The sequence below is a fragment of the Helianthus annuus genome, chromosome 4 (genome assembly GCF_002127325.2).
Source record: "Helianthus annuus cultivar XRQ/B chromosome 4, HanXRQr2.0-SUNRISE, whole genome shotgun sequence".
Taxonomy (NCBI): Eukaryota; Viridiplantae; Streptophyta; class Magnoliopsida; order Asterales; family Asteraceae; genus Helianthus; species Helianthus annuus.
In genome coordinates, this window is record NC_035436.2 from 203,623,751 (window position 1) to 203,645,805 (window position 22,055).

Here is a 22,055-nt window from a genome sequence, read left to right on the forward strand (position 1 = left end):
CAAAGCAAATTGGGATTTCCCTCCTAAACCAAATTGCCACATCAGCCTAGATGGCCAAAGACAAAGGACACATAGCCCAAATCCATCTCATTTATATATATATATAGATTGCGTAGGTCTTATCTACAGTATACAAATTTGAGTATTTGACTGATTTTGATTGTTATTTACGTCTATGCCACCAACCTTATCTACAGTATACAACTTTGTTTGTTATTTGCAAAGGTGCTATATATTATTAAAAATACTAGGGAGAAAGCCCGTGCGATGCACGACATGCATAATAGCTATTGTTTGTTCGTGATAAGACGTTTGACAGTGCTTGACAAACTAACCTGCGAGATGACTACTAACCCGAGCAGCGCGTTATTTAATTATATTAGTAAACAGAGTATTCCATGCGTAAGTATAACGATCCGACTTGAAACATCTATCGCCAGCTTGTCCAAAAAGTTTCTGTACAGGGGAAGAATATAATTTAACCTATGAACCGTTTACTCCGGGGGACCCGCTGGGTTCAGGTTGTTAAAAGTTTCTTTGTAGACGATGTTTCTTTGTACCAGAGCATTAGGTCAGAGTCGACAATTTACACCATTCTGCTCGTTCTCTGTTAGTGTTAGTTCATCAATCATTTTATTCTACACTCTTCACTAACCTAAATTTGAAAAATAGTTACGACTTTTCGTGTCAAACTTCCCCTTTCAAATGTAGAAACTAATATAGTTGATGCTATAATTGTTCATCAAAGCTACTACAAAAGTTGTACTCTTTTCTATCCCAAAACACATGTGCATGTTATTCAGATGTCTGAATAGAGATCCACACATACAAAAAGAAGGCTCGAACAACAGCTTTCGTATATGTTTTAAGTTCTTGCAAGAACGGCTTGTTTTACATGTCCGGACATGTGAAGGCCATCTTCGTGCATTGGCCTTGATCCTAACATGTGTCGCTAAAACATCAAAGTCGTTGTAAACAAACCAAACATCCAACAAACCGTGAGTACATCTATAAACAATAATAGTGAGTATATCTATATACAAATCAAACATCCAACAAACCGTTGGTGAACCTTTTGATAGAAAGTTCCTTTATTTTTAACTGTTAATACATATATAAAATAACTAATAGAGTAGGAGAACCGTTTAACTCGCTCTATCATAACACCTTCTTTAAGCTCTCCGACTCCTAAATAATCACACATTTAGATCGCTCATATTGCATTACTAATGTAGAATGTTTGTTTCTTCCAATTGAAGAAGTTTGTTAGACAAACTATTAATCCCTTTAATAGTTAATACACAAATCGTGTACCTTTCACGACACTGCTTACCAATACGACTGAGAAGAGACTGTGTTATGAGAGACCATTTTGTGGGCCCATCCATATGTTTTCACCAGCTCAAAGACTTTTTCATCCTCCTACAGGGGAAAAAAATAATAATAATAAAAATAAAAAGAGACCATAAAAGCTGTTTTGATCAAACGTGTCAAAGAGTAAGAGGGGATGTGGTGAAAACCTAATAAGTTCTGAATTAAGAACCTTTTTCCAGTGATGCAGACATTGGACTTCAGATCTATCAGAAAAATACACAGCTGCAAACACCAACTTTTATAATTGATTTAAAAAAACATTCATGTAAAGCCCATGAATTCCAATCCCATATAAAGCATAAGAAAACCAATAAGCTGGTGAGAGAAACAAAAAGAAATTACGTTGTATAAATATGTAGGGACCAAAGTCTCATATGGATCACTGAGAATAATCACTCCATGAACATTAATTATTGGAAATTTCAATAGCAGTAACTATATGAAACCAAACCATTGAAATCATATGAATATTGAAATTTAAAATCAAAATGACTCATTAAGACGGGCACTATTGCCTTTTTTGTTAGACTTGAACCCGTACCACTTTAATAAGAATAAAAACACGTGATACCACAAACCCAAGACGCCATCGGCTTTTTTTTAGTTATCTAATATACTTTAATGATTGGCATTTGTTTACTTATTGATATACACGGCTCCTTATAACTTATCATTTCTCTCATTATATATGTGAGAATGACATGTGAGACAGAACCTTTTATTTATGTGCGGGTATAACTGAACCGAACTTAACTATGGATTGGGAGTGGCTGGGGGAGTTCTTGAAGGGAATAGCGAAGCCTACGGCCGCCACCGCGGTGGTCAGGGCCGGCTCAACCATTTTGGTGGCCTAAGGCGAAGTAAAAGCTTGTGGCCTTTTTAGTCACGTCGTCTATAGGGTACGTTTAGCCAATCCCGAATAAAAAAAAATACTAAAAATGGGAAAAAATCGTACCAGCCATTCCTTGTGGCCTTGAAACCCCTTGGTTTTAAGGTTTTAACTAACTATACGATAATTTATCAAAACTACTGTCTGTAGAGTAATTAGGAAAACAAACCTTGATGAAAAACACCGGCTGTGTGCTGGAATTGCGTGTGGTTTCCCAAATAGAGTTCAAAGCAGGTTCGGTTTGAACCAGATCAGGAACATTGTTAGGCACAAAACGTATTTGATGTTGCCCATCTGCAAATACAAAAGCATAATAAGTTATAAAAGAACTGAGAATAAGTTATGATAAGAAATTGGCTCCTGAGTAATTTGAATACCATAAAATGATGAAGATTGACTTCTTGAGTTAAAGTGGATAGTTTCTTTTTCTTTTTGTGGCTTTCGGCGACGGGCATTGTGGTCAGAAAGCCTCTGGCGACAGCTCCACTTCTTCCCATCAAATTCTGACAGCCCGTGAAATCTTTAACAGTCATTGGAAAGCACAATTGTGTTGTTTTAGAACTGGTTGAAACGGGTCGGGTCAGGTTGACCGACAAACATTTATACCCATCGTAACAAATATGAATACATTAATAAGCTACCTTTTACAAATAAACAATGTAGGACTGTAAACACTTTTAAATTACACTTTAGCTAACTTTTAATAACCAATTCGCTTTTATCTTAAATTATTTGATTTGACCCGTTACATATGAATACAAAAACATAGTTGTTAGTGGGGGTTTTCACTAAAATGTAGCCTCTGTTACCAGCATGAGTCAGCATACGGTTCGACCATAACACATGGATGCAATATAAAGGTTCTTTGACCAAAATGACCAACGTTTACATATGCTTGGTTCGCCACGAACTACGTACACTCTTCATCTACCCAATATTTAAATCACATTTTATGTTTTCAATAAATATTTATAAACGTGAATTCGGTATTAAAAAAACGTTACTTTTTTTCGGTATTAAAAATGTGAATTCGGTATTAAAAAATATTTATAAATATTTATAACTGTTAAAAAATATTTATGAATATCTATAAATGTGAATTCCGTATTAAAAAATAGATGCTGCTAATTATTATTATTATTAGTCCTTGAGATGCAATGCAACCATAGGAGGAATATGAGGAAAGGGCTTCTTTAAAGTTGTTATGTACTGAATGAACTACACCAGTTGCTTGCTGAAAGAACAGGATATAATACCTATCACAAAAACAAAAGATGCACATCCATTAGTTAGTTAGTGCCATGTAATATGCGTAAACCATTACAATAACATTCAACTTAGTAGGTAATAAAAATGAAAACAAAAGGTGTGTGTATGTTGGGAGGAGAAAACATCAATGTAAGTGATATCTTTATTCATAAACAATACAAAGGAGTGCACCTGACCTAAAACCTTCGCAATTTTATCAAAGCAGGAAGCATTAGCATGAACCAAATTCAAACTTAAGAATACACAGGAGGAAAGAAAGAAATAATACTTAAAAGACATGAAATAATATATGGTATTATTGAGATAAGTAGCATACATTGATTAAATATATATGTATCAAGGTCGCCAGGCTAAGCTAGGAGGACTCTGAGTAAATATGGATTCTTCTTGTAACCATGAATACAATGGAGTTAGGTGGATTTGCCCTTCGACTTAAATCAAACAATAAATATAACATTAAAAGTACATCACACCATGTATATATTGTCATCGTTGATCTCATTCAGACTGCCCTGCAAATGATTTACATTTAAAAAAACTAAAACTAAACAGAAGTATGCCTTTACTATTGTAAAACATTACCGCTGAGTCCCAACAAAAAAAAAAACACATGACTTGGTCACAATGCACACCATCTATGTTTACATTCGCATTTGTGTTTCGATTTATATTGTTAAACTAAACTTAATAAAAAGTGACCTTTAAAAGAGATCATAAAATGAATAATAACAACTATTACAGGACTCATGATGAACTTTGCTCCAACATTTTTGGCATTTTCAGCAGCATCCTTGGTGTTCAAAACAGTGCCAACCTATCAAACACACTATGAACAACTGTACAAATAATTTAAATTGAACTCTAACTCCAGAGTTTAATATATCAAATCATGTAATTCCTTCCAAAGTATTATAAAGAAACGTAAAATTGGATTACACTTGATGGAGATTTCCCCAAATTTTCGATTTGATATTTCAACAGTGCGAGTTAATCAGACATGAAATCGATATAACTTCGAGAGTAAGTTCGTACCTGAAACGTACTCCGGTGGCGTGGGCGGTGGCGACGGGACTGAAGGTGTACTCCGGTGGCGTGGGCGGCAGGGTAGGGCGGCGGCGACGGAACTGAAGGTGCAATGGCGATGATGGTGTAAATTCCTAAGAGACCGAATCTGATGGTGTAAACTCACAAGAAACCAAATTTGAAGGTGTAAATATGGATGATAATGAATAGGTGCTTAATGAAACCACTAATATTGTTCCACAACCTAGTAAAAACACACATTGTGAAGGCGAGATTGAATCTCAACCTCACTATCAAAATGATGAACCTAGGTGTGGAAGGGTATAAATGCTACCTTAATCTAGAGGAAAGATGAAAGGTCATGAATTAAACGTGCGACCTTAAACTGATTTCTCCATTCAATTGGTGGTAACTGCTCATCAATTTCACAATGTGGACATGGTAGTTCAGGGGTCTTCAAAACATGAAAGTATAAATTAAAGTAAGGGTAAAGGTGGAATGGAAATATCCGTATGTTTATTGTAATCCATCAAAGAGACTTTGCCAGATATAGATAGATATAGATTATTAAGTAAATTAAATGCAATTAATAGGATTTTTATAGGTTGGTGCATTTAAAACAACCATAAGTTTTGGTTTTAAAATAGAACATATAACTAAACTTATATTTTTAAGTATATAGATTTTTGAGGAATGGCGAAATTTGATTAAAAACACAAGCAAGAAGCTTTGTGCAGTACAGTACATGATCAAAAGGAAATAAGCTAATACAGAAACAAACCGACCAAAAGAATTACACTGGGAAATCAGAAAATTTAAAGCCTTGCCATTTTTCCCAACAGAGGTCCGTGTATCCTGCTTGGAATTTCGCCCAGAAGAAGGAATCCGCCTTTATGTCACTTATAATTTTACCCAACCGCGGATGTCGATCCTTGAAAATCCGTTCATTTCTCGCCTTCCAAATGTTCCAGCAGGTTGCAGCGATGACCATCCCAATCGCCTTTTTTGTGCCCTTTCGGAGTTTCTCGGCTGAAATTGTTTCCAGTAACTGCACTAAACTGATGAAGTAACGCGGAGCTGGTAACTTGATCCACTGTAGAATTATGATCCAAACATTTTGTGCAAGATCGCAGGAGATTAGGAGATGGTTCGAATTTTCCACACTATCATTGCAAAAGGCACAACCAAGGTAGGGGAGTGATACTCCTCGTCTTGCCAATGCTTCTCGGGTTGGGATGCGATCTAAAACGACCCGCCATATAAAACAGTTTACCTTCTTAGGTATCCAATGGAGCCAAGAAAGCAGTTTTGTTTCAGGAATGATATTTATGTGGTCAAGTTCTGATCTTAAACCGCTCACTGTGTAGTCTTCGCAGCTGGAACCCATTCTCCACAACCATCGGTCTGGGCCGGGCCCAAGCCCAGCAGAACTAAGCAAGCCGGAACATAGCGACCAACTGACCAAGTGTTCTGGCAGAGAGAGAGAGGTGTCGAACTACCCGAATACCATTCCACTGATCCGTCGTTTCGTTTGTACCGTTGCTGGACATAGCATCTTTTGTCAGATTCCAAGGCAAAAAGACTCGGAAATTCATCTCGTAGGGGCTTGTTTCCCACCCAGGTGTCTAGCCAGAAGAGCGTTTTATCACCTATTCCTACCTTTGGCATCATCCTTGTATTAACATCGACTACCGGTTCTTGTTTTACTCTCCCCAAATTGATAATAGACTTCCAAACCCCGGCAATCGAACTTTTAACCGGAATAGAAGCATGACATCTAACCCCGCAATGTAGTGCCGAGATCAGTTTGGCCCATAAAGATGAGTTTTCATTTTTATACCTAAGGCACCATTTAACCATTAAAGCCTTGTTTGTGGAAGCAAGACTTCCGATGCCTAGACCCCCCTCCTCCTTGGACGCAACGACCTTGAACCATGGTACCCAGCTGATCTTGTTTTTTTCCATGCAACCGCCCCAAAGTAATTTTCGACGCATTTTTTCCAATTGCTTGATAACATTGAGTGGTGCACAAAATAATGAAAAGTAGTACGTTGGGAGATTAGCTAAAACCGCCTCGATGAGGGTTACACGGCCACCGAAAGATAACGTCCTCGCCTTCCAAAGAGAAAGTTTGTTTTCAAACCTGATTATCGGCCTCCAATTCTTATTAAGTAAATTAAATGCAATTAATAGAATTTATAGAATTCTTATTAAATCCAATTCTTATATTAAATATATACATATAGATAGATATAGATTATTAAGTAAATTAAATGCAATTAATAGAATTTTTATAGGTTGGTGCATTTAAAACAACCATAAATTTTGGTTTTAAAATAGAACATATAACTAAACTTTAGAATATATATAGATAACTCAATGAATAGTAACATCAACTAGGGATAAACAAATGGTAATGGGTATCAGTATTGGTATCGAATTTATCAATCCAGGTATATTTTCGGTACCGACTTTTGACATTTTCGGTACCGATCCGGTATGGTACCGGTATTTACCGGTTTTTATCCTCAAATACCGGTACCAAACCGTACCGTACCAGGTATATTCGGTACTGGTATCGATACCCACTTTTGGGGATTATCGGTATTTTTGGTATCGGTTGGTATCGAGCTCATCCATAACATCACCTTTGAGCTCATGCCACGTAGCAACGCAAGTAATTGCACCGTTTAGATTGCTTCTCATACGTTTCTATTGCTTCTCAAAACCGGTAAATACCGGTACGGTACCGGTCTTTACCGGTTTTTACCCTCAAATGCCGGTACCGAACTGTACCGTACTGTACTAGATATATTCGATATCGGTATCGGTACCCACTTTTGGGGATTATCGGTTTTTTCGGTATCAGTTGGTACCGAGCTCATCCATAACATCACCTTTGAGCTCATGCCACGTAGCAACACAAGTAATTGCACCGTTTAGATTACTTCTCATACGCGTGGTAATTAAATTGTATTTCGTTTAAATGAGGTTTTATATAGACAACAACTTCTTTTGCTTTCTTTTTGTCTTTTTCTTTAATGAATGAATTATAGTATGTAAAATTAACTTGTATATTTAGATTATTGATGAGAAAATGGTAGCAAATCATTTTCGGTACCAATTTGGTACCCACCTTTTGGCATTTTCAGAATAGTTACTTTCGATTTGACACTGGCACCATACATGTATTTATTTTTAACTTCAAATACCATATTATATTGTACCAAGCATTTTCGGTGCCGGTGCCTAATTTCGATGACTTTTGGGATCGGTACTTTCAGTGCCGTTACCGGTACCGAGCTCATCCATATTTTAACGTGTTAGTACCGTAATAACTGAACTGAAAACAACCAAATTTCCAATGTGTAGGACATGTGGGTCATACTATTATATATTAGATTACTTAAAATCATTTTTTAGGACGGAGTGACTATCGTTAGTACTTCATTTTTATCTATGTTTTGGTATTCGGTATCTGCTTGCCGTTTCCAGCACAAGTTTTGCAGACATTGGCTCCCCGCCGCGGGGCCCAAACCAATCACGGGGTCAACGTCGGACTGGTTTCTAGGTAGCGGGGCCCAAACCGCTTTTGTTGTACACCAACCCACACCATCCAAAATAGTCTGTTTGTGTTTTCTTTTGACTATTCACTAGTTAAGATTAGATCAAAACGTATTTATTTAGTTTATTATTGTCGGTAACAAATCTAAAAAATAGTAGTATTGGTATCTTAAAAGATTTTATAAAAAGCCCCAAAACTAAAATTATACTCGTGACCTGTAACAGATTGAACCGCTCCCTTCAATATAAGTACTTCTTACCCAATTTATCAATTTATCGTTGGGTTTTCTTAACGATAAAGAAAGGAATGCTTCATAAGAGAGACCCATTTGACTCATTTCACTATTTCATTATATCTAACAACAAAGAATATCCATCCAAATCAACATTTTTTTTTTTGAAAATGGGACTTGGTGACAACTTTTTTCTTTGAAGCAACAAATAAGTTGTCAACAAAAATTATTGAGAAATATGTCTATACAAAACATCCAGGAACTTTACATTTATAAACAAAAAAAAACCTGGTTAAATTTTTGTACATACAAGATTGAAACCATAAAACCGTATACAGTTTAATGTCGGGAATCTGGTGATCTTGAAGTGGAATACATAAAAGGTTTTGGGGGAATTTGTATGGACTTTAAATCCCCTTCTAACATATCCAACACCTTACTTATTGATGGTCTACTTGAAGGATCACTTTGTGTGCACCATAAGCCTACCAAGATCATCTTCTTCGCTACTTCTTTATCCTGCACGTCTAACACGCCACTCAGTACAAGATTTTTGTTGGATACAACTTGCTTATATACGGAATCAAAAAAGTACATGTTACTAGTGTCGTCATCTTCAACCACCACATTCCTTCGCCCCCTCACCATTTCTAACACCATCATCCCGTAGCTGTACACATCTGATTTGTGGGACACCACTCCAAAGTTCCTGGAAAATACTTCCGGTGCGATATAACCAGGTGTTCCTCGCATACCCGACATAGATACAACACTTCTTGTCTCTGGACATAGCTTCGCGAGCCCAAAATCAGATATTTTAGGACACAAATCTTTATCTAAAAGAATATTGTGCGGCTTTATGTCAAAATGCAGAATTCTAGTATTACAACCGCGATGCAAGTACTCTAGTCCTCTACCAATGCCGACTGCAATATCGTACAACTTCTTCCATTCTAGTTGACTACCTGTTGTTGTACTTGGATTATAGATATATTTCTCGAGTGACCCGTTAGGCATATACTCATAGATCAGAGCTTTGTGACGGCGCTCAAAACAGAAGCCTACTAGACTTACGATGTTAACATGACAAGTCTTGCTAATGCTTGCTAGCTCATTGACTAGATCTTCCCCGTTACCTTTCAATTCGTTTAAAACTTTGACTGCAACGTCGTTGCCATTTTGTAACTTCCCTCGGTATACAGAACCATAGCCTCCTTCACCTACTTTTACTTTGAAGGAGTCGGTCATCTTCTTCACATGTGAATAAGAGTAGCGTTTTGGAGCTAGAGATTCATGTGTCTTGATGATAGCTTCCAAGTTGGAATAGTTTTCCGCATCACGCTTAGAGAAGATCTTGAATCTGTAGCATAACACTAGCAAGATCAATATAATTGCAGTCCCGATCGCTAAGCTTGCTGCAAGCAAAAATGATACAATTACAAGGTCAAAAGGTTTGGTCATTGAAATGAAGGAACATGTAGACATTCAATACGTCTCGATTATCAGACACAAAGAGGATTTTACCTAATGCAGATTTTATCACGGTGTTTCTTGGATTTTCTGCGAAAGAAGTTATAATCAGCTCTATCTTTCAAAAAGAAATGAAGACTGAAGATCACATATATGTCTATGAAGTTTTGGGTTGAAATAGCCCGTACCTTTCTTGGTGTTGCGGGTGCTGTATTTACACCAAAACTCTTGGTTCTTGTTCGAACACTGCCCTCCTCTCCTGTGGCATTCCTGACACCTGTCAGATACTTGCACTACAAGATTAAGCTCAGAGGTCAACAGTTGGAAGAGGTCATTGAAATCTGTTTCTTTTGGAAGTGTATACGGAGAATTTCCCGGCAAAACAACCACTGAGCAGGAAAGCGGTAGATTGGTGTTGGATGATATATATCCATTTGAATATGTGTAATAATAGTTATAATCATCACACTTATCGAAAACATAATATTCACCAACGGCACGGAAATAGCTGTCAACGAGTCCTAGAGTCTTTACACATCTCAATACGGAAAGGGTGGGAGAGATGTTATAAGAGAGAGATGATGAATTGGGAGGGAATCTGTACGTCAACGAATCACAACTTTTGTTAGTTATTTGGTTTGAAAAATAGTTGTCTCGAACAAAAACAAAAGGACTACTAGTACTGCCTGGCATGACCCGGACAAGATCATAGGATGGGTAGTCTTGTGTCAGTCGAATCTTCGGAACTAGTTGGTTGCAATCAACCTCGCACAATCCACATGCTGAATTACCAGAAGCGTAGAACGGAAAGCTCACGGGGCCAAGGTTTGAACAGGAAAAAGAGGTGGGACAAATGGGTTGGGAACTGTTGGTTCCTACATCTTGTGATGAAAGATGCTGCAGCCTATGAAATAGAAGAAATAAGATCAAGAGGGTGGAATCAAGATTCCTGATCATGTTGTAAATAACTATTATATTACCAATCATGATCTTTCTCCATAACGTTTATAGATCAAAATTAGCCAATGACCAAACTGTTGACTTGTTGCACATGCCACACTTGCATACTTTTCATAACTTTGAATTTTAAAAGGTCAAAGTTCTAGTTGTAGAACTCAAATTTGATACAAATTCACATGTGCATGTCACAATCTGTAGATGGGGATAACGCTTTGGAACCAATAGGTCCTGGGTTCAATTTTCATAAGGGGGTGTTTCCATATTTAGTGGGTTTCCTCCTGAATTGGTGTATAAGCATTATAGCCTAGTGGAGATGGATATGATCAGATGGTTCCGCTGGTGGCACGATGATACTGCAGTGGTACGTTAGTGATCCGAATTTCCCGTTAAAAAAAATTAGGATGGGTTTCCTAAACGGTCAAACGTTGATAGTCGTATGTGGCGGTGGCTGTTGAGTTGAAGAACATCAATCACCATCAAGAATGCAAACTAACCACTCCTGTATTAAAGAATATGGATATTAATAATAAATTAAAGAGTAAACTGTCAAAATGGTCCATGTGGTTTGGTCACTTTTACCACTTTAGTCCAGAATTCAAACCTTTTGAATCTGGGTCCCTATGGTTTCAATTTTGTTGCCATTTCCATCCAAAATAAAAACCTGGTCAAATTTTTTAGTTATTATCCAGCTTTTCTGTTTTTTTCCTCCCATTTAATGAAGGGCAAAAAAATGGTCTTTTAGCGTTTCATTATATATAACAAATTAAGAAAATCTGACCATGTTGCCCTTCATTAAAAGGGAGAAAAAAGACAAAAAAAAAACTAATTTTAACTGAAAAATCTGACCAGATTTTGATTTTAGATGAAAATAGCAACAAAATTGAAACCACAGGACCCAGATTCAAAAGGTTTGAATTCTGGACTAAAATGGCAAAAGTGACTAAACCTGAGGGACATTTTGGCAGTTTACTTTAAATTAAAAAACTTGTAGTGATAGATTTTTTACAGCCAAGAATTAATAAATGTTCAGATTTGATGGTTATATAATATAAAATGACCAGGTTTATATAAAAAAAATTGCTGCAATAACCAAAAGTCAATTTTAGAACAAACAAAATTTGGATCAAAAATGGAATGACACTGAAAGATTGAATCGAAAATAAACTAATCCATACAGTCCCAGGAAATTAAAGCTCAAGGGTACAAACATGGTTTCAAATCCTACTACCAAAACACCATCTTTCAATAACTTAAACAAAAATAACCACCAAATTCAAATTCAAAACCGCAGCGACGATAATTCATCTAAATCAGATCAGCAACGTTGGACGGCAGCTCCTCAACGACAACATTGTAAAACTTCTGGATGTCACCAAGCATCTTCTCATCATCAAGTGTCACAAAGTTAATCGCCACACCTTTTCTTCCAAATCGTCCACTACGCCCGATACGATGAAGGTAATTTTCCGGTTGGGTAGGAAGATCATAGTTTATAACAAGTGAAACTTGTTGTACATCAATACCACGCGCCAGCAAATCAGTGGTGATGAGAACACGAGAAGAGCCGGACCGGAACTCCCGCATGATGATGTCACGTGTGTTCTGGTCCATGTCACCGTGTGTGGCTGAGACGGTGTGGTCACGGCTTCTCATCTTGTCGGTCAACCAGTCAACCTTCCTTCGTGTGTTCACAAAGATGACACTTTGTGTGATTGCTAGTGTCTCGTAAAGGTCACAAAGGGTTTCAAGCTTCCACTCTTCTTTCTCCACGTTCACGTAGAATTGTTTGATACCTTCCAAAGTGAGTTCGTCACGCTTTACGAGAATCCTCACCGGTTTGTTCATGAACTTTCTCGTGATTTCTAAAGCTTCCGGTGGCATTGTTGCGGAAAACACTCCGACCTGAACCTTTGATGGCAACAACTGGAAGATATCATAGATCTGAAACCAAAAAATAAATTCATTAGTAGGGGTGTAAACAAGCCTAGAGGCTCGAGAGCTACTCGTGATCGGCTCGGTTAAAAGCTCGAACGAGCCCGAGCTAAATAGAGCTCGTTTTGTTATCGAGCCCGAGCTCGAGCCTGAAATACAAAGCTTGTTTAGGCTCGCGAGCCTAAACGAGCCTTAACAAAATTTTACTTTTTTTATATATAATATATTAATAATGATGATAACATTGATGAGCCGAGCTCGAGCCAAGCTTTGGCTCGTTTAAGCGATGTTGAAGTGAGCTTGAACCGAGCTTTTAGCTCGTTTAAGGTTGTTCTTAAAAAAGTTCGGGCCGAGCTCGAGCTTTGGGTTTTACTCACGAGCCGAGCTCGAGCTCAAAGAAGTAGGCTTGAACCGAGCCGAGCTCGAGCTCGAGCTTCATAAAAACCTAACGAGCCGAGCTCGAGCATGGTCGAGCTCGGGCTTGACCCGGCTCGTTTACACCCCTATTCATTAGTAATAAATAGATTTCCGATGTAAAGTAAATTGATCATTGATCATTGATAATATACCTGATCTTTAAAACCTCGTGAAAGCATTTCATCAGCTTCATCAAGAACAAACATTTTGATGTTATCAGAACGAAGGGACTGTCTGCGCAACATGTCGAAAACACGGCCGGGTGTACCAACAACGACGTGGACCCCAGCTGAGAGGATGCGTTGATCCTCACGAACACTGGTCCCACCAACACAAGCATGAACCTTAACACCAAGGTAGTCACCGAGGGCCCGCATGACCTTCTCGATTTGCTGTGCAAGTTCACGAGTCGGTGCTAAAACCAAAGCCTGGCATTCGACTACATTGTAATCGAGTTGTTGGAGAATGCCTGAGCAAAAGGTGGCGGTTTTTCCGGTTCCAGATTGTGCTTGTTGAATAACATCAAGACCCTTGGTGAATGGTACGATTCCCCTTTGCTGAATTGCCGATGGTTTCTCAAAACCTGCATCGAAACAATTTTTATACATCAAAACAAAATATATTTGAAATAATAGTGTGACTTTTAATTATTAGTATTTAATAATGGACTTACCATATGCGTATATACCCCTCAAAAGATTCTCTTGCAGACCCATAGCATCAAAGCTATCATAAACTTCATCATATGATGTGAAAAAATCCTGTCCGTCAGCCGAAAGCCTGCGTCGTTCGTAAAAGACAAAAAACATTTTAGCACTACAATCCCAGCTTTAAAAAAACAAGAATATCAACTATTACGAACTTACAAATCATTCATTTTAGAGTCAAACTGTCTAGCATCGAATTGGGATCCCTCTGGTGCTACGCCCGCCATGACTGCAAATAAACGATAGTAATTTCTTTTAAGCAATTCAACAAGATTCTTTTTTAAAATCATCCCCATACATACGTAAAGCAACAATGTATAGAAAATTATTGATCCAAAATATATATTTTAGCATGGTTATTTAACGTATCTACTGTTATCAACAAAAGAAGCATTAGATACAGCTTATTACCTTTTCAAATAAAAGTTCACTTCTAACTAACTACTGACATTCATCTATATAAATCTTATTGCAATCTCCAGTCTCCACAAACAATGTTCAAGGGCACTAAATACTATTTAAACTAAAACACCCAAAGTCTGTATGCCTACCCCAATGCATAGTTGTTAATGGCGAACAAAGACAAATAGTGATAAGGTACCTATATGCTACATAGCGAATAGCGATAAATAGCGAACGGTTATTTTATAAGTAGCGATACGCTAGAAAAAAACTAAAAATTTTATATGTATATTATATCAAAATACCCTGGTATATATGCTATTTTACATGTATATTTAACAAAAACCTAAAATCCAGCTATTTTATAGCTATATTTAATTGCTATTTATATTAAGAAAACAAAAGAAAAAAGAAATTGTCGCTATTATCGCTATCTATTGCTACAACCCTAATAGTGAGCCTACACCTATACGCTACGTAGCGCGCTATAGCTCGCTATTGACAACTATGCCCCAATGTAACTCAAATTTACAAAAAAAGACATATATATATATCATAAACAAAACCAGCATGAGACAGTAACAATAGATATAAACAGCTAGTAACTACTTTTTCAAAATCACATATTTTGTTCATTCACAAACAATTTTTCATTAAATTAAATGATTAGCAGCATTTATAATTGCAAAAAAAAAAATAAAAAATACACACAAAAAAACAAAAAAAAAATCCACATAACAATGAATAAAATTATGCAACCAATCCGATAATTTTTTAAACATTCATACAACTATTCCGATGTCAGTCAAGACCAGACTTGCAGTGTTCACTATACATAACATCTCTACCAAAATACGTTTATAGGAGCTAGGAAGAACCGAAAAACGGGAGTTTGTGACTGAAAAGTGGATGTATAAAACGAAAAACATGAATGAAGATATGAAAGAGTGAGAAATAGAAGCATCAAGTGTTGTAATAATAATAATACCTGAAGAAGAAGAATGTGGGAAGTGTTGAATGAATTAGGGTTTTCTCAAACTCCTCGGATCGACGCCGCGGAGTTGAGGAAGAAGATGTGTTTGTGAGTTGTTGATAAAAGTGGCGTGATGTAGATCCGAATGCAACCTTTACCCTACTTTCCCTTTTTTTCCCTTGTTGGACGATTTTGCCCTTTATGCACTAATTAACATATTATATTAAGGCGGATTAGGGATGCTAATCGCGCACTGATTCAAACTAAGGTGGCTAATTTTTTTAAACAACTTATTGACTTATTGGTTTTTTGAAAAAGTTAGTATAGAGTGACTTCTTATTTGTTATTTCCCCTCACATACAACCTCATTGCCAAACATTATTTTGGAGCTTACGATTTTTCAAAAAGTCAAAAGTCAATAAGTTTTTTTAAAAAGCTTAGCCAAACATGCCCTAAGACTATGGGGCGCGGATTTTGATCGATATCGATTCGTTGAGTCACACCACCGTTTCATCGAGTGTGACATCCCACATCGGTTGTGAAGGGGAACAAAGGCTTCCTTATAAGGGGCTGGATACCTTCACTTTCATGACGCGTTTTGAAAACCGTGAGGGGCGGACGCCGGGAGCGTGCTGGCCTCCAAAGCGGACAATATCATGGTGCGGTTACTCTGGGCTGTTACAGATGGTATCAGAGCCAAAGGTTTTAGTGAATTAGGTATTTGGTATGGATACCTAGGCTTCAACCTAAGAGAACACGCCAGCTTATGTAATTTTTAGGATGCTCTGGCTGACTTTGAAATACGAATAATAGATAAATCCGGGTATGAACTTACTAAGGATATAGAGTCATTAGAAAATACCCATAGTAATAATTACAACCTATAAATCCTCATTTCGTTACCACTTTGTACACACTGCCCTTAGCAATAATTACTCGTAAATCTTGTCTTCTTTACTCGTTAGGAGAAAATAATAGTAATAATAATAATAATAAAATCTAAAAGATAAAATGTAATACGTATATGTTGTATACATGAAGTGCATATATATAATGATACTTGTGTATTATTTGAGTAAGTAATATTTCTTCTCAATCAAGTATCATAGAGTAAAAAAAAAAATGAAGGCGGCCAATAGCGTAGTTCATTGTTAAATAGATGCCAACCTCCTTCATACAAATCATACACAACCTTCTCACGCACATAAAGCACATGAGCAGGTTAGTAGTATGTTTAGTTAAACACTAGCCTAAGATCCCGCGAGCTTCGCGGGTGGTTTAACACAAACATATAATATATACTGGCAATGAGATGAACTTTGTAATGAAAGAACTTTTCAATATAAACGTATAAAAATATGATTTTTCTCACTTAGGTAAATATGTTTTGATTCATTTTTTATAGGTATTGAGATGTTATTGTACAAATGATTTTATAGCAATTTTTAGAACCCGGATATATATTTGACAACAACGCATGATAACCCGCATTCTTATTTACCAGACCCATTTCAACCAACTTACTCGCAACAACTTTCGCCAATCGAAATTCTCATGGGTTCTGCAAGAGCCCAAAAGTAAACCCTAAACTTTCAAATAATTACCTTTTCCCCAAATCTTTCAACAAAATCGTAAGCTTCTGACACACTACCATCTCTCCCTAACATATCTAAAACGCAACAGTAATGCTCAAGTGACGGAACGATGTTATACTCTGCCTCGATTGATTCAAATAACTTTAGACCGTCATCCACCAGCCAGGAATAACTGCAGGCCAAATAACTAATTAGTATTATAAGATCCCAGTTTATGCCCCAAAATGGTTCACAAGAGAATCCATGTGCATAGAATACTCCAAATATCCATGTCATTTATTAAGTGATTCAAATATAACCAATCTTCAATTAAATAAAAATATCAAATTTTGATAAATACTAACGTGGGCCATAAAAAATGAAAGTACCTGAGCTCCAAGCAGCTCCATGAGTTGCACATTTAAAGCATCGTTTGTAAAAAGGGAATTGACATCAAATTTCATATTTACTTAAAAAACTATTTTTACCTTTCGAAAAATAATTGCTCGCTAGAATAACAAAGCCCATTATATAACTATCATACTCAATGGGTACGATTACCTTGATGTAGTAAGCGAGACTCGGACATATGATGACCTGCATAGACATAAATATAAAAGTTGGGTTAAATATGCATAAACCTACCTATAGATCGTTAGGCAGTTGGCACAAAGTGTCTCAACCCGAACCATAACTTTACATGTTATGATCCGTTAACCGAACAACCTGCCAATTTTGTCCCTTATACTTCCTTGACATTTTTTTTATTTCATTTTTTTCTTGACTATTTATAAATGTATAAAGACAATGTGGATTCTTCAATAGATACGTAAATGAATAGTATGGTAATATAAATACCTCAACACAAACAGACTTTTTAGTTTCGGGGGCAGCGTGTCAAGAAAAAGGACAGCCTCTTCAGGCACCCTACATAACTCTACGAAGAATTTCTCCCAGGTACATCATCGAAATCATTTTTCCATACATCTGCCAATATTATGTGTTAGTAACAATATATATACATCCATATGGTGTGTCAACAAATGTATATGCAGAAACAATCACCTGATGACCTCGGTTTAAACTTTCAGTAACTCTAGAGCGACCACGACCTCCACCATGCCCTACACTGCCATCGCCGCCACCACCACATGATCCTCTAAAGTTATTGGACATTTCTACTCTCCCCCATTCTTATTTGGTTTAGTCATTAATATATGAGAACTCCTAAACTAATAAATCTAACCCAGGTTAATAGACGGGAACTTTAAATTAAGTAAAATATGAATACTAAAGGTAATTATAACAGTACCATCAAGTTCGTGGATGGCATCCTGAGCATCTCGCTTGTCATTACAATCAACAAAAGCATAGCCATGAAGTCATCTTGCAACACACACACTGCACACCAAATAGACCATACGTTCTAAGAGATTACTTACAGGTAAAAACGAACAAAAATTAAAAAATATTACAGTAGTCCTAAAATATAATATAATATTTAAATAACTGTAAAAAACATAATTGTCAGCATCATAATCGTCAGTGTCTTATTTATTAAGCGATTCTTGAGTTTTTTCTTCAAACCTAAGAGAACACGCCAGCTTATGTAATTTTTAGGATGCTCTGGCTGACTTTGAAATACGAATAATAGATAAATCCGGGTATGAACTTACTAAGGATATAGAGTCATTAGAAAATACCCATAGTAATAATTACAACCTATAAATCCTCATTTCGTTACCACTTTGTACACACTGCCCTTAGCAATAATTACTCGTAAATCTTGTCTTCTTTACTCGTTAGGAGAAAATAATAGTAATAATAATAATAATAATAATAATAATAATAATAATAATAATAATAAAATCTAAAAGATAAAATGTAATACGTATATGTTGTATACATGAAGTGCATATATATAATGATACTTGTGTATTATTTGAGTAAGTAATATTTCTTCTCAATCAAGTATCATAGAGTAAAAAAAAAAAATGAAGGCGGCCAATAGCGTAGTTCATTGTTAAATAGATGCCAACCTCCTTCATACAAATCATACACAACCTTCTCACGCACATAAAGCACATGAGCAGGTTAGTAGTATGTTTAGTTAAACATTAATTCTTTTAAGTTTCAATATTAAGAATCTTTACTATGATTAATTAATTTATAAATTTAATTATAGTAAAATGTTTATAGTAGAGTTATATTTTCAACATGTTACATTTGAAAAATATTGTATTATGTGAATTAATTATTCTAAGTGTTCATTAATAAATAAAATATTGAAGTAGTATTTTTCATGAAAAATATAGAAAATGTCGGCAGAACCTTCGGTTAACAACAATCGTCAACCTAACCCATCAGTTAATCCTGCTCGTCATAGCGAACCTGTAAACTTAGGAGATGACATGATCGATCGGATTGCTGTCCGAGTTGCGCAAATCCTTGCCAACGCACAGGGACGCGAACGTCAGAATACAGAACGATCAGGGCAATCTGAGGGAAGCACTGCACCTATACCTACACCAACTCCACGAGAAGAACCTCGCCCGGAAAAGAAGGTAGATGATACGAAAGTATCTAAAGATATAGAAACAGAAATCTCTAAAGAATGTAATTACAAGACTTTCATTTCATGTAATCCTCCTTCATTCGACGGGAAGAAAGGTGCTATTGAGGCACATGAATGGCTAAGTGAGGTAGAAGCCATTCTAGACGCCAGTGATTGCCATGAAAGAAATAAAGTTAGGTTTGTTGTTCATTTGTTTAAATCCGAAGCCTTATTTTGGTGGAGGATACAAAAGCAAACTAGAGGTGATGATCTGGCACATCGCCTGAGTTGGAAGGAGTTTTCAGAACTGTTTACAAATTACTTCTGTCCACCAAGCGAAACTGACAGAATAGAAAAGGAATTTTTGCATCTTGAACTCGGGAATAAGACATACCGGGAATATGTCACCAAATTCAATGCAATGTCTCGAATAGTGTCTTACTTGGTGAACCCTGAAGAAAATCGTATTCGAAGATTCCTGTGGGGACTCCCCAACTACCTATCATGATGCGGTAGAGGCTGGGGCAACTATCGCCACTGAGATCCAACAAAAGAAAACCCCAGAAAATATCCCGAAAAGGAAATGGGAAAACTACCAAGAACAAAAGAAACCCAATTACAGAGATTTCAAGAGGCAACGAGGACCCCCACCTAGGTGCCCAACTTGTGGAAAAGGACATTCCGGTCCATGTAACCAGTTAGTCTGTAGGAACTGTAAGAAACCTGGACACAACTATCGTGATTGTAGAGAGCCACGTAAGTGTTTTAAATGTGGAGAGACGGGCCACTATAGTGATAGCTGTCCTAAGAGGAATGAGGAACCTAATAAAGCAAGAGGGAGAGCTTTTGTTCTGAATACTGAAGAGGCTCGTAGGAACCCTGATGTCATAACAGGTACATTTCTCCTTAACAACTTTTATGCTAAAATACTATTTGATACTGGTGCTGATAGAAGTTTTATATCTGAGCACCTTAGAGTTTTGATTAATCAGACTCCTTGTAAGCTAGATAAGCCATTTATAGTAGAACTAGCAGATGGGAGGGAAGAAGAAATTGTGAGTGTGGTAAAGGATTGTACCATCCAGATTAGTAAGACCCCAATATCCATAGACTTACTACCACTGAAACTTGGAGAGTTCGACGTAGTAATAGGAATGGATTGGTTATCTAGTCACCAAGCTCAAATATTGTGTGATAAGAAGCAAATTCAAATTAAGGACCCAAAAGGGGGAACTGTAACAATTGATGGGGAAAGACCTAGTAAACCCATAAGTTTTATTTCCATGATAAAAGTATCCAAGTGTATTCAAAAGGGTCATTTAGCTTACCTAGTATATGCACTAGAGGCAAAGGAAGAAATGAAACTAGAAGAGGTAGCAGTAGTGGCTGAATTCCCTGAAGTATTCCCTGAAGATCTTCCCGGATTACCAACTGACAGACAAATTGAGTTTAGAATCGACTTGATCCCAGGAGCAACCCCTATTGTCAAAGCCCCGTACCGCCTTGCCCCGACTGAAATGAAAGAGTTGAGAAACCAACTCCAGGAGTTACTGGACAAAGGATTCATACGTCCTAGCACGTCACCATGGGGAGCGCCGATTCTCTTTGTCAAGAAGAAAGATGGCTCAATGAGGATGTGTATTGATTATAGAGACCTGAATAAGATCACTATAAAGAATCGATACCCACTCCCAAGAATCGATGATCTTTTTGATCAATTACAAGGCGCAAGCTACTTCTCGAAGATAGACCTAAGATCTGGGTATCATCAATTAAAGGTTAAAGAAGAAGATATACCCAAGACTGCCTTTAGGACAAGGTATGGTCACTACGAGTTCCTAGTGATGCCTTTCGGCCTCACTAATGCACCAGCTGCCTTCATGGACCTTATGAACCAAGTCTGTAAACCATACTTGGATCAATTTGTAATCGTCTTCATAGATGATACCCTAATCTACTCTAAGAGTAGAGAAACACACGAGGGTCATCTTCGTGCCATTCTTAAGTTACTAAAAGAAGAAAAACTTTATGCCAAGTTCAGTAAGTGTGAATTATGGACTAGGGAAGTCCAATTTTTAGGGCATATTGTTAATGAAAAAGGCATACAAGTGGACCCTACAAAGATTGAAGTAGTTAAGAATTGGGAGGCACCAAGAAATCCCATAGAAATTCGACGTTTCCTAGGGCTAGCAGGGTATTATAGAAGGTTCATTCAAGATTTCTCTAAGATAGCGATGCCTCTAACGACACTGACTCAGAAAAATACCCCATTTGTCTGGGGCAGCCAACAAGAAGAAGCTTTTAATCTTTTGAAAACAAAGTTATCCAGTGCCCCAGTACTTGCATTACCCGTGGGTACCGAAGATTTTGTAGTATATTGTGATGCTTCTCATTATGGACTAGGGTGTGTGTTGATGCAAAGAGGCAAAGTTATCGCCTATGCATCTCGACAGTTAAAGATACATGAAAGAAATTACACCACCCATGATCTAGAACTCGGAGCAGTAGTATTTGCCCTCAAGATATGGAGGCATTACTTATATGGAACTAAGTGTGTGATCTACACTGATCACCAAAGCCTAAAGTATATATTTGAGCAAAAGATGTTGAACATGAGACAGAGGAGATGGATGGAGTTGTTGAATGACTATGATTGTGAAATTCGTTACCATCCAGGAAAAGCTAATGTAGTAGCAGATGCCCTTAGTCGGAAG

General features: G+C 37.0%; 2 protein-coding genes and 2 long non-coding RNA genes across 6 annotated transcripts; all 4 read right to left on the reverse strand.

Annotated features, from left to right (window-relative positions):
• Positions 1 to 4,147: 4,147 nt before the first annotated feature.
• Positions 4,148 to 4,822, reverse strand: LOC110935315. Its single transcript, XR_002589041.2, has 2 exons — positions 4,565 to 4,822; positions 4,148 to 4,346 (listed from the first exon to the last, which is right to left on the reverse strand). It is a non-coding gene; the product is annotated as an uncharacterized LOC110935315 (long non-coding RNA).
• A 3,718-nt stretch (positions 4,823 to 8,540) lies between these two features.
• Positions 8,541 to 10,865, reverse strand: LOC110938069 (PR5-like receptor kinase). Of its 3 annotated transcripts, XM_022180540.2 has the most exons (4): positions 10,011 to 10,864; positions 9,877 to 9,912; positions 8,948 to 9,767; positions 8,749 to 8,871 (listed from the first exon to the last, which is right to left on the reverse strand). In XM_022180540.2, the coding sequence occupies exons 1-4, from the start codon at positions 10,807 to 10,809 to the stop codon at positions 8,859 to 8,861; spliced, it is 1,668 nt and encodes a 555-aa protein (XP_022036232.1). In that variant the 5' UTR covers positions 10,810 to 10,864; the 3' UTR covers positions 8,749 to 8,858. The 3 variants fall into 3 exon arrangements, with proteins under 3 accessions (XP_035844705.1, XP_022036230.1, XP_022036232.1); XM_035988812.1 differs by having other exon boundaries at positions 8,541 to 9,572; positions 10,011 to 10,865; XM_022180538.2 differs by having other exon boundaries at positions 8,541 to 9,767; positions 10,011 to 10,863.
• Positions 10,866 to 11,899: 1,034 nt separating this feature from the next.
• Positions 11,900 to 15,375, reverse strand: LOC110938070 (eukaryotic initiation factor 4A-15). The gene is made up of 5 exons (XM_022180541.2): positions 15,229 to 15,375; positions 13,998 to 14,067; positions 13,805 to 13,911; positions 13,284 to 13,714; positions 11,900 to 12,723 (listed from the first exon to the last, which is right to left on the reverse strand). The coding sequence occupies exons 2-5, from the start codon at positions 14,063 to 14,065 to the stop codon at positions 12,088 to 12,090; spliced, it is 1,242 nt and encodes a 413-aa protein (XP_022036233.1). The 5' UTR covers positions 14,066 to 14,067; positions 15,229 to 15,375; the 3' UTR covers positions 11,900 to 12,087.
• Positions 15,376 to 16,469: 1,094 nt separating this feature from the next.
• LOC110935316 lies at positions 16,470 to 18,590 on the reverse strand. Its single transcript, XR_002589042.2, has 5 exons — positions 18,100 to 18,590; positions 17,853 to 18,019; positions 17,646 to 17,774; positions 17,349 to 17,384; positions 16,470 to 16,980 (listed from the first exon to the last, which is right to left on the reverse strand). It is a non-coding gene; the product is annotated as an uncharacterized LOC110935316 (long non-coding RNA).
• Positions 18,591 to 22,055: the final 3,465 nt, after the last annotated feature.

Bases quoted from the DNA above. Each gene is read 5' to 3' on its own strand.
- LOC110938069 (XM_022180538.2), bottom strand. From the start codon at position 10,809: ATGATTGGTAATATAATAGTTATTTACAACATGATCAGGAATCTTGAT. The intron at 9,913-10,010 runs GTACGGGCTATT...CTTCTTTCGCAG, and splicing joins CACCCGCAACACCAAGAAAG to AAAATCCAAGAAACACCGTG. The intron at 9,768-9,876 runs GTAAAATCCTCT...TTTTGCTTGCAG, and splicing joins CGTGATAAAATCTGCATTAG to CAAGCTTAGCGATCGGGACT.
- LOC110938070 (XM_022180541.2), bottom strand. From the start codon at position 14,065: ATGGCGGGCGTAGCACCAGAGGGATCCCAATTCGATGCTAGACAGTTT. The intron at 13,912-13,997 runs GTAAGTTCGTAA...CGAACGACGCAG, and splicing joins GACTCTAAAATGAATGATTT to GCTTTCGGCTGACGGACAGG. The intron at 12,724-13,283 runs GTATATTATCAA...TTTTGGTTTCAG, and splicing joins CACGAGGTTTTAAAGATCAG to ATCTATGATATCTTCCAGTT.